Below are 14,044 nucleotides of genomic sequence, written 5' to 3'. Positions count from 1 at the left end.
AGATTTTTAACTTTTCCTTGAGCTAAAAGACCACTCATTAGAAAGCATGGCTGATTCAATGTATTTAACTATTTACAGTTTAAGATTTGTAAATTAACAATTTCCTCAGTACACCACATGAGATAAACAGCAGTTTTAAACATACAAGACATAAACTAAAAGGGTAAAAAACCCACACTCCTCTTTTCTACACTCCCTTACTGAAGAGAGGGAGGATCCCTTTGCCACTCACAATCCAGTCTCATCATCCACTCCTGCCCTTCAGGAGGTGAGGCTCCTTGCTGGACGCTCTTGACTGGTGTTCTGGACCACTTAGTCTCCCCTGCTCAGGTAATGCTAGCATATTGGGAGGGCCCAAGGAAGGAAAACAAGGCAAAACTGCATGGTTGCCAACTCTCCAGGAGGGCCCCAAGGATACAGTGTTTTAATTCCTGTACACTAGGACCCAAGCCAAGGGGTCCCACTGTCCCTCAGGGAGGGTTGTTCAATTCAGTGAGTGGTGGCAGCAACAAAGAAGGAGAGATAGGCCCCACCCAGGGAAGGGGGTGGAAGGCTGGAATAGAGCTCAAAGGCTTAGTGGCCTGTTTCACCACAACACTCTTGACTCCTCCATCTTCAGTTAATGAGGGTGGGCGGGGATTGGGCCTCACTTGATCTAAATCTGGCCCTGCTAAAAATAAGAGGTTGACTGGCTCTATGTTTGGTGTCCTTCTAGTCTAGTATAGTAATCAATAAAGTGCTGTAAAACTTGTATTCTCCAATACATTTTAATTTTGGGTAATATCCCTCTTTCCCCCCCCTCTTGTATTCCATAGTTGGTCACATGTGCACAGTCATTTTTTTTGATTTTTTAAATTCTGACTGCATCATCCTGATGCCTGGCATAAAAAAATGGACAGGGTAGTTTGTACTATTACATCAATACTGGCTACAGGCTGCTTCAGTTGTTGTTGTTTTTTGACCAAGTGAGAAAGGTGATTTCAACTGATAAGATATATTCTGTTTTATTCTTCCATGTTATATCAGTTCTTTCTAAAAAGTATAAGAATATCTTTTAAATTTAGGTACACAATTAAATCATCATTACTATAGGAAAGTACAATTAACCATAGCAAACTATCAAGAATGAGGCCTCTGATTAATATATTTTGATTAATAGCTTTTGATCACAATAAGTAACTTAAAATATATCTTTCTGGCATATGTTTTCAGTTTTATAAGTTCTAATAATTAATAATTTGTTGCTTTTTCTTTCTCTTCCAGAAAAATTCCATCTCCATCAATATATAAGAAGTGATTGTTGCATTGTAATATCAGAAGCAATTCTGTAATATCGTTTGACCACTGAGGAAGGCCAAAGGGCTAAAACATGCATATCTGGGTCAATAATGGCCAATTTGGGTTGTTATTGTATAATTTGATTCTTAATTGAGGCTATCACTAGGACCAATATCTGTTTTTAATCTAGTTTGTAATGTCTACATATGTATTTTTGTCTATATCTGTCTACATTTTATGTTTTTAATTTTACCATCAAAATTATTGGGCCTATATGGTCATCTTAACCTTTAGATTCTTAATTCAATTGAGTTACGTCTCAACCCCTTTTGTTCATTTTCAGACCTCCAAGGAATACTAGACACAGTGGCAGGCAACAGCAAACCAGCTCTGAACATCTCTTGCATTGAAAGCTCCACAGCATCACCATAAACCAGCTGTGACTTGATGGCATTTTCTACCACCAATGAGCAGATACATCAACTTTTTGAAGCAAGATACATGAGTATAGACTATGCATACTTTCAGAAGAGCTCCAAGGCTGCAATCTTAAATAAACTACTATGAAATAACTGGATTTACTTAAGTTCTCATTATAGCTGGAGCTGCATTTACTGACAGTTTCCTTATTAATGGGAGAAAAAACTGAAAAACTAGAGATCATTATAGTGCATCCAATGATGTGGATTCAAAGTATCTGCCATATAACACTGATTGTAAAAGACCATCTTATGCTTACGTTTGGTTGAGGCAAAAGCAAACAAAAGACTAGTATTGAAATGGAAATGGTTTTATCAGTCCAACCCTTGGTCATTCAAACAAAACATTCCTTAAGCAAACCAATGCTACTGAAGGGGGAGGTGTGTAAATTCCTCTCCCCCATAAATTAACAGCTCTAATCCCACAAACACCAATAATTAAAATAACATTTGTACTTACATGCTGTGCTTCCAAAAACCTGGAATAGGACTAGTTTGAGTAAGCGTATATATGAATTTCAAGGGCCAGCTTCCAAAAAATGATTTGTCAAATGGACTCCGGGGAATGGTAGAGGAAAGGAAGGCCTGAAGGATCATTGTCCATAGGGTCGCGATAGGTCAGACATGAACAGTCTCTCAGGGAAATGCTGAAGAAATTACTAGTAGGTTTGGGGGACTCATTCAGGTCCACTTGTGACTCCATAACAGTAAACTGTACCACCATCACCAAGCCATTTCCACTATATCTTTCTTAAGTGACCCTCCCAAAGATTTTTACCTGCCTTATCCAAGCTCTGAGAACTAGCTTACCATTTGCCAACCAGCAGACAGGGCAAGCTCCCATCCCACTTTCTACTGCCTGTACTTAAGAACTGAAGCTACAGGAGAAGTTAGAAAAGGTGAACCAGCAGCACGGATGATGTGACATCACTTCCGGGTGATTGCTTGGAAGTGACATGAAAAGTTCCCCCCAAGAATTTCCCCTATTTCTATGATGTCATGACCCATGGAATGCTCACCCAGAAGTTCACCAGACCATTAGGCAACCAGACCCAAGACCCAGACCATTAGGAACTTGATCTAAGTTGGTTTATTAGAAGGAACATACAGGAACAGGCATCAATGGAGGTTCATCACAGCAACAAAATTGACAAAGACACTTTGAACAAAGGAGCCACAGGGCTATATATAAGTTTAGGCTCCTGCACCTAGGATCTAGGCAGGAAACAGGGTTCTCAAGTGTTGAACTCCAGAGGTGCAAATACTGGTGCCAGTTGGGCTGGGTTATCTCCCCAGCTGCCCTTCCACTCTTAGTTGCTACAAGGGTTGTTTAACACTTGAAAAGGGAACAACAGCAATATCCCTCACCTTTTGTGATGAGGCAAAGCATAAGCAGGAAAAGGGGAGGGATGGAAAGGAGGACCCCCCCCCCTCCAGCCTTTGACAAATACCTTAGATTGACATGGGGACATGACATACGATCTTTTTCACAGGTGGGGTAATTCCTAGAATATTGTGAGGGCAGTGATGATGTTACAGTACCTATGATGCTTCCCTTTCCTGGGCCATACCTCCAAGCTCCCAAGACTACTAGACACAGGCCCACCAATCCTAGCATGCAGTCTTCCCAAGACGTATGGCAGCGTAATAGAATCATGTTCAGAAGCAGGCACTAGCAGTAACAGAAGAAGAAGCTACCATCTTCTCAACTTGGGTGAGTGCTTCTAGATGAATTTTCATGGAAACAGAATACTGACTAAACTGTTTCCCACACAAAGCTTGTGACATTTCCTCACTGCTGCTAATAACAATGCAGCAACAACAAGGTTTCCATGTGGTAGGTTTCCCGACTCCAGTCTCCCTATAGTACCATTCCCCCCTGTACAAGTGGGACGTTCCAGCATTTTTAAAGTGGTAAATGAATATTGTTATAACATTATAACAATCTGTATATCTTGTTCTCTGAATTCCCAGATTTCCTCTTCCTCACCATATCACATAGAAGGGAACTTGTGATCAAGGATGGATCACCAGTTAACCAGCGTGGCCTGAAGTCTAAAGGATCTGCCTAGCAACCACTGATGAAATTGGACAGCCTTTTCCTCTTGGAATATCCCACATTCAGGGCCAACCACAGCTTTTGCTCAGGATTCTGCAAACACACCCCTTCCTTTCAGGCCTACTGTGAAGGAAGCCTCTAACTGCAACTGAATAAGGCGAGGGATGTATTTCTCTCTCTGCCTGTCTGTGTTGCATTGAGGAGCAGCTACTGCCTTTTTGAAAGGGCACCTGCAATGGGGAAGAGCTTTCCACTTCAGCCTACCAGTCAACCTACCTGTCAGCTGACATCAAGTCCACATAGAAGCCCCTTCTCACTTACAATATTGCTGTGGCTCCTCTTCAAATAGCTGAGGCCTACTGCAAAAACTTCCCCAGTCTGCCCTGCGCAGTAGCTCTCAAGCGTTTCATCTCCATAAGAACCTTGTGCAGGAGACCTCAAATGTTCCTTCTGCACAACAACCCTGTCTACCCACCAAAGCAGCCATTTAGTCTGGGAAGCTTGGATTCCAGGAGATCTCCAGGACCCATCTGGAGGTTGGCTACCCCTGGGTTGAAAATATTCCTTGAGGTTCAGAGGTGGGGCCTCAAAATAATACGCCTCATAGTCCACCCTCCAAAGCAGCCATTTTCCTCTGCAGAGCTGATATTTATAGTTTGGAGATGAGCCACGATGGTGGAGACAAAGGGTGGCCTGCAGGCTGAGTTTGGGGCAGAATGGTGTGGGTGTGTCCTGCTAGGCAGCGTATACCAGCAACAGTTCTCTAGAGCACATTGTATTTTTTTCCATAACTGGCTTTATTGCTAGTAGAAATAGAGATACAAAATGAAAAGTTATCTCTGCGATGAAAAGGGCTACAGTCTTTTAATGCTGAGAATTCAGAGAAACTGATACGTTATAACAATATATTTGATTACAAATGTTAAAAACAAAGTCTCCCCCCCCCCAGTACTGGTGTGGGAGGGAAATGGCCACTGCTAGGGCAGAGAAAATGGTAGGATTAAGAAAGTTGGGACTTGCCTGCTCACATGGCAGCCATCCAGTTTTTGCTGCAATCTTTTCCGAAACTTTGTAGTAAAGCAGGTTTGGGAAAGACCTGAGAAAGGCAGGAGAAACCTGGAAGGTGCATTAATGCAACACAATGCTGTGGGAGGGAAATCCCAATTCCCAGCAGCTTTGAATCCATGAGGAAAAGGTCTAAGCAAAGACAAGTAACATACCCAAGGGGAAAAGAATACAGTGATCTTCAAACCAACCACAACTTTGAGTCAATATTTGCTGCTGCAACATCCAGTTTATAGAAGACAATCTAGCCAGGATGAGACACAAGCAATTTTTCACATTGAACACAAAACTGAGGGGGAGTCTGTGCCCCAAACACCAATCTCCATCCCCACATCAAGCCCTCCATAAATCCATTTCCTTCCCAGATCTTCTTCAAATAATTTTATCTTTGAAGTGAGTGGAAGGGACCAGAGCCCTGTCACCTCACTGATAGACCCTGCCTGTTGTCCAATTCTTTGTTTTCATGTCTCCAGATCGAAGGAGGAGGAGGGTTGGCTTTTATATCCTGCTTTTCACTATCCAAAGGAGTCTTATAGTGGCCTACACTTGCCTTCCTCTCCTCAAAGCAGGCACGCTGTGAAGTAGGTGAGGCTGTGAGAGCTCTCTGACTGACCCAAGCTCACCCTAAAGAGGTACTGTAATACAGACAGCAAAGGAGCGACAAGGAGGTACCACCTGAAGTAACAGCCAGCAAGGCCTGCCTCTACTATATTATCCCCTCACCGCATAAGAACCCTGCAGCTTTAGCTTCTACCACACAAGCACACTAGGAAGTGAACCAGTTAAATCCTTCTACACACTTAAACTGGTATCACCACTTTGGACTGTAGCACCAATATCTTGAGGAGAGGTGGGAAGAAAATGGAAGACTTTTTTCTGTTAATATAATGCAGCTCAGTGTCATAAGTGAACTTATTTTTAAACATATATACAAGAAAACCCGTCTCAGACAGAGTAACAGAAAGCTGCACCATACAAATGTCAAATATGTATACAGATTCGGGTGGCTAGCCATGTTGGTCTGACGTAGTAGAACAAAGCTTGAGTCCACTGAACTAAAAATATGTACACAGTCAGTGTGCTCAATGGCCAATGCAAAACTGCACTCACTTGCAGCTCCCCAATCTCTACATACTCTTAGCATAGTTTGTGAAAGGCTCTACAAAACTCTCAGGAGAACATCAGCATTCTAAGTGCTGAGAATCATCGGATGGGGCTTAGTGATGTCACACTGAGCTGTCTTAATGGGTATACCTCCATACACCACTCGAAACTACATTCTGGTTTCTGTGAAGGCATGCAGTCACAAAGTGGATTTGAAAAGATGGACTACTCACAACAAACTAAAAATTAACTATGGGCCAAATGTAAAATATACTTGTTAGAACCCAATTACTTCCTTATATGGTAGTGACTACAGACATACACGGAATATGCTGAAGTCTCAGAAGAAGCAATTAGGTGTGATACAGCGGTTAGGATACTGAATTAGCACAAGGGAGACATGGGTTTCCAATGAACCTTACTGGGTAGCACTGGACTAGTAATTCTCTCTCAACCTAGCCTACATCACAGGGTTGTGGCAGGGAGGAATCATGCATATCGCCCTGAGCTCCTTGCAGAAAGGGCAGGACAAAAATGCATTAAACTAACAATATGAGCTAGCAGACTGTCCTGAGCATGAGCTCCCAAACCTAAGTCTCAGGGCCATAGCTCAGCCAAAGCTACTATTTTGAATGTACATAGGGTCTTCTTCAAATAATGCAAAAAGCACACTGAGCTAGCAAGTTTGATGCTATTTGCAGGTGTATGAAAAATGACTAGGGGAAAGTCACCTTGAGATTTGTGTCCCAATTGACAAAATACCAAACAAAGTGTGTTGCGACCCAGCCATCTTCCATTTAAAAAATGAGCAGATCATCAGCTGAGGGGACTTGAAGACACTCCATTTAGCCTCCCTCCCATCGGAAATGAGTATTCACAGAATGGATGCTGCTGATCGTTGGTTCACTAATTTGCACATACTTCAGGATAACCTAGAATTCCTAAATTAAGAGAACTTGCTGAGATAGCAAAGTCTTACTGAAAGAAAACTCAGCAGCTCTTTTCATAAAAGTCTGGAAGCCACTATTGGAATTTCTGCGACAGAGAGATAAAAATGACATACTAACTGAAGGCTTTGAAAACTAAGTTTAATAAGAGAATATAAATGTATTGAAGACTCGTGTATAATGTAAGAAGTTAGAGAAAATGGAAATAATGATGGTTTAATTCTTCTGCAGGAAGCTGTGCTGTCAACATTATTTTGTATTTTGCTTTACTTCTCTTCCCTTTTTTATTTTACTCTTTTTTCCCTTTGCTCTAGGACTTTATTTCATCCTATGTTTTATTACTGAAATCTTTAATAAAAGCGTATTTAAAAAGGATAACCTGGAATTCCAAAACATCATTGCAATAAGCAAGGTCTCTGTGTGAAAGTCTGTTTCTCTTGTTAGATCACCATTTTAAGGTGTTATGCAAAACAGCTTTTGGCTAGATGTAATAAACTTCTCTACTTATCTAATATTATTAATGAACTTTTATGGCAGAGATTAATTTAAAATGAGATAAAACATTGCAGTTTTACAATAAGCTTAAGCAAGGAAGGTTTTTTTTCTTTTAACCTAAGCCTTTAGTATACCCTAAATAAAAAGGGAAATTAGTTGCACATTTAAACCATGAACTATTTTAGTTTCATTGTTCAACAATAAAGAATTACACTTTGGCCATTTTTATTACATCCCAGTAAAATGCTAAATGTGTACCATCTTTTTTGAGAAGAATTAAATGGGCAAGTTCACATCAAAGCTGTGTTCTCCCATAGGTGCTGGAAAAAGCAGCTGGCCTTCATTAAAGAGCCTTTTACAATGTCCTTTGCAACTTAAATTAGCCAGTATCTATAATACAACATGCACTACAACCCCTAAGCATGTATACTTAGCCATCTGACTCAATTCAAAGGGACATGTTGTAAAGGTATGTAAGGATATCAGACTAAATGATCTGTAATTTTTTAAAATTAAATTTTATATACATTTTGCTCCTGTGACTGTTCTCATCTGCCCTCTGCAACAGAACATAACTCACCTATGTTTTGGATTGCTGGGTCCACTGACCTCACTTTGTTACAAGCTCCCTTCTTCCATTTGGGCACATAAATTGCATATCTCTAACAATTGCATATCTAACAACTGCATATCTCTAACAAAGAAGGCTCTGTTTAAAACAACAACAACAACCTTAAACAACTATGTATTCTTTTTCAAGCATTATAAGATGGTCATTTGGACAGCAAATTACACCTCATAACTTTAAATTCCTACACATTTTGTAGGTATTATATCTATTTAGGTTTTGAAACACTTGGTCCTACACTTTCTCAGTACTATTTCCAATAATGCAATTTGCCTGTGTTTCTTAACTACTATCTGCAAAAATTTCCCTAACAACTAACTGAACAAATAAGATTAGGGTACCACAGGAAGTTATTAAATTGACACTTAAATATTACAATCCACAACTCTTACCCTAGTGTGTACTCTCAGCAGTCAAGTAGACTGCTTTTATTTTTCTTCTTTTGTTTCTGAAGATTTGTACCTACTCTTCATCTAGATGATACTGATTATAAAAAAGCTACACTAAGGATATCTGTCTGAATAGGATGCAATTACTTCAGGGCTTGTGCCTTTTCAATCAGTCAGTGTCCCTGCAGTGTTTAGAGTGGCAGAAGGGAAGTGGCCTGTGGTTAAACAGAGGAAATACCAAGGAATTTTAATAGAGCAAATAGTCTTTTTACTTCCTACAGGGTAGCACTTCAAAGGCTGCCTTGCCCCAGAGCAGACAATGTGTTACAGGGGCCATCAGTCATTTAATAGTATGTCAAGTCTATTCAAAACTTACATGCAGCCCAAGATAAATACTACACAACCAAGACAATGGGTCCCATCCTGCAGCCAACAGCACTTTTTTTGGTCCTCCAAGAAGAAAAATTGCACAAGTAGCATCAGTATATTTTAATCACTAACCCCCCCCCCCAAAAAAAAGCATATTGAGGATAATGTATTGGAAATATAAATTATATTTTAATAGACCAAATTGTCTTTTTACTTCCTGCAGGGTCAATGTTTTAAAACAAACAACATTAGGTTCATTTTAACAGAATGAGCTATTTTTCTACACATTGTAACATAAATTTAATTTGGTTTTTAGAAGCCTGAGTGCATGCGTGTATGCAATAAGGAGATGCAATTTATGTTTTTTTTCAGAAAATATGATTCACTAGTGCCACAGTCCTTAATATCCATTATTATAAACAATAAAAAGAGTGACTTTAAATAGTTAATAAAGTCTGCAAGACCTATGCTTAGCTTTAAAATATGCAAATAAAATATAAGTTTTGTCATGTGAAGCAGAAGCCAAATTTACATTCAATCCAGAGACATCAGTTAATGAAACTCCAGATGCAAATTAAGTTAGTGGAAAGTTCAGTTTTTTACAAAACTTTAGATACTTTTGTGCTTTTTCCCCTTTGAAAACATTTCTTGCAAACACTCATCTTTTCTCATGTACTCCCTATAGTTTGAGGGGGGAGGGTGCGAGGGGGCTGTGTTGTGGGTGGGGGGGGGGTCTGTAACTTTCCCCCTCTTCTCAATGTTATGATCTGAACCCAAAGAAATCTCTGTGACAGTCGAACAAAAACGGAGAGGCAATGAAAGTCACTCATGCCTTTCGACAAGCATTCATCTGGAATTTTTAATAAGGCTGAAGATGGAACAGGAAAACAAAATCCTTTGAAAGCAAGCCCCTTTAAAAGAGTCACACTCAGGAAAAGCCGCGCAGAAAAGCTTTGCAAGTAGCAAGCTAGTAACAGGAACAAAAAGTAAAGCCCTAAAACACTCTTTTATCACCTTATTACACGCACGCATATTTCCCCTTCGGTCTAATGACCAGGCCTGTAGCCAAACCAGCCTCGACCCATTAAAATAACAAAGGGCCAAAGCAATCGCCTTTTATCCCCTCTCCCAGGGCAGGTCTAGTTAAAGGAAGGCAGGAGGGACGGATAAAAGACCTGTTGAGTGACTTCACACTTGTTGGCTTCTGCCCCTCACCCTTCCCCGGCGCAGACTTCCCTCAGTAAGAAAACGCAGACGACCCTCTCGCCGTCCAAGGACCCCACATCCTGGAACTGCCAACTTTTCCCATCAATAGTAAGGCGCAACCACCCCCCTCCCAAAAAAGCCCCCAAAAACTCAGAAGCGGAGGGGTTTCTTTCAGAGTCCGATCTCTTCCACCACCGCATCCCTTTGCAAGGTGCCCGGCCGCCCCACCTGTGACATCCCCTGCCCCAAAGAAGCAGCGGGTCGCTCAGACACCTTGGCACGGCACTCCCTCCACTCGGCGCCGGCTTGCAGCGATAGAAGGAAAGCTGAGAGACACACAAACACACACACACAACACGTCTGCCTTCCTTACCCTCCAGCCACACGCATCGGCCGCCGGCCCTTTCTTGGTCCCTGCCGCCGCCACGGGAAGCCGCTGGCCGTCCAGGCACGCAGCGAGCGAGAAGAGGAAAGAGCAGAGCTTCAGCCCAGATGCCATCGTCTCGCAGCGACCGCCGCTCGCAAACGCCGCGCCACAAGCAGCCTCAGGTTGGAAAACCCGAGCAGGGGACGGGAGGGGAGGGAAGCGGGAGCAAGACGCATGCGCGAAGGAGTACATAGGAGCACGCCGCTCTCCCCCCCCTCCACCCCCCGTTTTTCCAAGGATACGAGCGAGGGGAGAAGAAGGAAGGGCTGGACAACCCTCACCATGTGTCTAGGTGCAAAGGTCAATTGCCCTCCCCTACCTCCCCCCCCAAAAAAAACCCCTTTTGTGTTTAATTTGCAACATCTGAGATGCAGTAAAATCAAGTGAGATGTTCTTTTCCCTTCCTTGCCTCAAAGGAAGGAGAAGTTGTTCACGAAAAACCATCAGGCTCCCCGAAGGAAAGTTTCAAGGAACGGGAGGTGAGGAAAGAACACAGCAGCAACTTCACTCCTGTGATCTTTACACATCCAGAAACAAAAGTTCCCTCCAATACGAGTACTGTCGCTGTAACTGACCCTGCTATGTGATTTCTGCATCGTTTAACATGTCATGTTAATACTTGTGCATGTTAATGCATGTTGATGCTTGGTGTCCACTCTGTTTTCAGATTTATGCTCCTTTTCTGATTTCTGCAGGCCCAAACTAATCTACTTCATATTGCTTCTTAACTTTTTGGTTCTAAACAGATTCCTAAAATATGGAAAAAGCTAGATCTCATTTGAGCAGCTGCAAAAATCTCTCACAGATGCCTGACATTTTACAGCTATTATTTCTAATAACAGAGGTAATGCCTTCATATTATATGTATTTTTGATCAATCTGAAACCTATAGCATTGTTTATTATGTGTCCTATTCTCATTCATATTGCCTCATGATGTGTGATCCACCTCAAGTCTTAGTAAGAAAGACAGACTATACATGACCTAATAAATGAATATAAACACTTGTTCCCTATAAACTCTTAGAAGAAGAGACACCCTGTGAAGTGGGTGAGGCTGAGAGAGCCCTGATATCACTTGGTCAGGACAGTTTTATCAGTGCCATGGGGAGCCCAAGGTCACCCAGCTGACTGCATGTGAGGGAGTGGAGAATCAAACGTGGCTTGCCAGATTAAAAGTCCACACTCCTAATCACTACACCAAACTGGCTCTTATAAACAAGAGTTAATGGAATTAATAAACCAGTGTTCCCAATACTCTCAGAATTTGACTACCTCTTATTCAAGGATTAAATTTTGCTCCAGAGGTAGGTAAATTTAAACCCTAATAGATGGATTTAGGCAGTCTGTTATATTACAGCAAACTGTGCATAATTTTATATGATCTAGAACTATTAACAAAGAGGCATATTTGTCAGGCTGCATAAAGTAGGTGGATATAGTCAAAGCCAACAAAGATGGGATCAAAAACATGTACCCTGTTTCTTGCATTGAAGAATGTATCTTGGTGCTGCTTTAAGACACAGTGTTATTATTGCAGTTAGATCCAAAAATGTCAGTCAGGCACAACACAAACATTTTATTAGTTTGTCACATATGCCAATGGTAGTCATTTCTGGATCATCAACAACCTGAAAGAAAAGTACAAAAGATGTCCTATCTACTCACCAGGGACTTTTTTACCTATGGGATAATCTGGCATGAGGCTCCACTATGGGGAGGAGGAGCTGACAACCTGTGGGGATGAAAGATAATGGTGGTAGAGAACAGAGAAGCAAACTACATTTTTGAAAGGCCATGGCTTATTTATTTATTGTACTCTACCTTTCTCACTGAGCCTTAACATGGGCTACTGAGTACAAGAAAAAATGTATTTATACAGAGTAGGACATCCAATGAATAATGCAATTAGACTAAGAATGTAAAACCGAATAACAAAGTGAACAGCAAACTGCCCAAGTAAGCAGCGCAGAATGTGGAAACACAATGGTATGAAACACAAGAAGGTGCCCATCTGGGCTATTCTATCCTGCCACAGTTGTAATTGCATTCCAAGAATGCACTCCTGAACATTCTGATTTTCTACTTTTATGGATTGGTAGTTCTGTGGGAGCCTTGTGAAGATTGGATCCTTTATTCTTGTTAAGAGTTGGTTGGGAGGGAGTAAATGATGTGGAATGGGGACTATCCTTGATCCCTGTCCAGGGCCCCAGAATCATTTAGGAATTTTAGATGATGTTGCTGCTCGGGCAAAGATGGTTCATATAGCTAAATCCTATGCAACAGTTAAAGGTAAAGCTATCCCCTGTGCAAGCACCGGGTCATGTCTGACCCTTGGGGTGACGCCCTCTAGCGTTTAGTGCACCTAAATCCATTGAAATCAATGGGCAAACTTTCAGTTAGATTGGCTATTACTTGCAAAAAAGGAAAGAAGCAAGTATAATATATAGGTCATAGTGCATTATAGTAACTGTTACCTTTTGGGCACTGAATTCAGGCAAGAACAGTAAAACATTTTGGGGCTGATTCTCCTCCCCTTCATTTTATTATCAACCATTATACTCATCATAAAGACTGTTTCAGCATTCTGTTATTTTTTGTGCAGATATGTAGCCCACTCCAAAGGAATGTATACATAATTTCAACCATGTGGCTATCTCCATGTCAGTGGAGGAAGCCAATTAATTCCCTCCATCTTCACCCCCAGTCAAATTAATTAAAATAATTTCAGCAGGACAAATCATGCATACACCAGAATCCCTGTTTAATCTAATTTGGATTAGAACTTCCATCTTAAAAACACCTTATAATCAAAGAATTTTGAAAATGCTTCTAGGATGACTTTTCAATACCCGTGAGAGAGATTAAGCAATCTAGTTTTGTTTCTGATGTTTACTTCTGGTAGTCATTGGCACCTCAAAACACTTCCTTATATCCACTTGCAGGTGGGGACCTGCAACAGTCGCATGCAAAGAAACCATGGCTGTATGAATGGTGTTTCAAACTGATGCTTATCTTTCTTTTATATGGAGTGATGATATATTTCAAGCATTTAAATAAAACTTTATGGAAGTGCTCTCAGTCATGGAAAGGAAAAACAAAGTGAGTTAATTGAGATGTAAATATTGAGAGTGCAGTAGAAGGATGGTTCTTGGGGGCCTGCAGCCCAAAATGATTTCTGTTTGAGCTAAGTGCCTTTTCCCATCATGAAAGTTCCCATCATGAAAGTTTCTTCTTGTATGTTCTAAGGAGCCTCAGGAAGAGATGCTGCATGCTCTGTCATCTGCTATATAGGCATCCTGCCTGGATTAGCTGGTACAGGTAGGAAGTAGGCTCAAGTGGCTTGTGATACCAACTAAGCCCAACTCCTCTTCTGACATGCCACTGCTGCCATCTAATTCTAGGTAAAATTATACCAGGCTGCTGCCAATGTTCGGCAGAGGAATGTTCTATATTTGCCTCCCTCCCCTGAGGCTCAGGGCGGTTTCCATAAAACATAGAAAATATTACATGGAACTTAGTTTTCTATAACAACAATAATAATAACATTAATAACTTTAACCGGGGAACTGGTGCAAACAATAACAATAATAATAACA

At 41.2% G+C, this 14,044-nt stretch overlaps 1 protein-coding gene and 1 long non-coding RNA gene across 3 annotated transcripts in view; one reads left to right on the top strand and one right to left on the bottom strand.

The window, feature by feature from the left end:
• Positions 1 to 10,697, bottom strand: part of IL17RD (interleukin 17 receptor D) — a 76,077-nt gene extending 65,380 nt beyond the window's left edge. Inside the window, exon 1 of one of the 2 annotated variants that reach the window (XM_077325494.1) lies at positions 10,393 to 10,697. In XM_077325494.1, the coding sequence (XP_077181609.1) occupies positions 10,393 to 10,638 (246 nt within the window). In that variant the 5' untranslated portion in view covers positions 10,639 to 10,697. The remainder of the gene's footprint in view (positions 1 to 10,392) is intronic. The other variant, XM_077325493.1, reaches the window with a different exon arrangement.
• On the top strand, positions 10,467 to 13,652 carry LOC143831919 (uncharacterized). Its single transcript, XR_013229012.1, has 3 exons — positions 10,467 to 10,568; positions 10,863 to 11,290; positions 13,391 to 13,652. It is a non-coding gene; the product is annotated as an uncharacterized LOC143831919 (long non-coding RNA).
• Positions 13,653 to 14,044: the final 392 nt, after the last annotated feature.

The sequence above is a fragment of the Paroedura picta genome, chromosome 3 (assembly GCF_049243985.1).
Source record: "Paroedura picta isolate Pp20150507F chromosome 3, Ppicta_v3.0, whole genome shotgun sequence".
NCBI classification, from domain to species: Eukaryota; Metazoa; Chordata; class Lepidosauria; order Squamata; family Gekkonidae; genus Paroedura; species Paroedura picta.
This window is presented reverse-complemented; position numbering and strand designations above follow the sequence as displayed.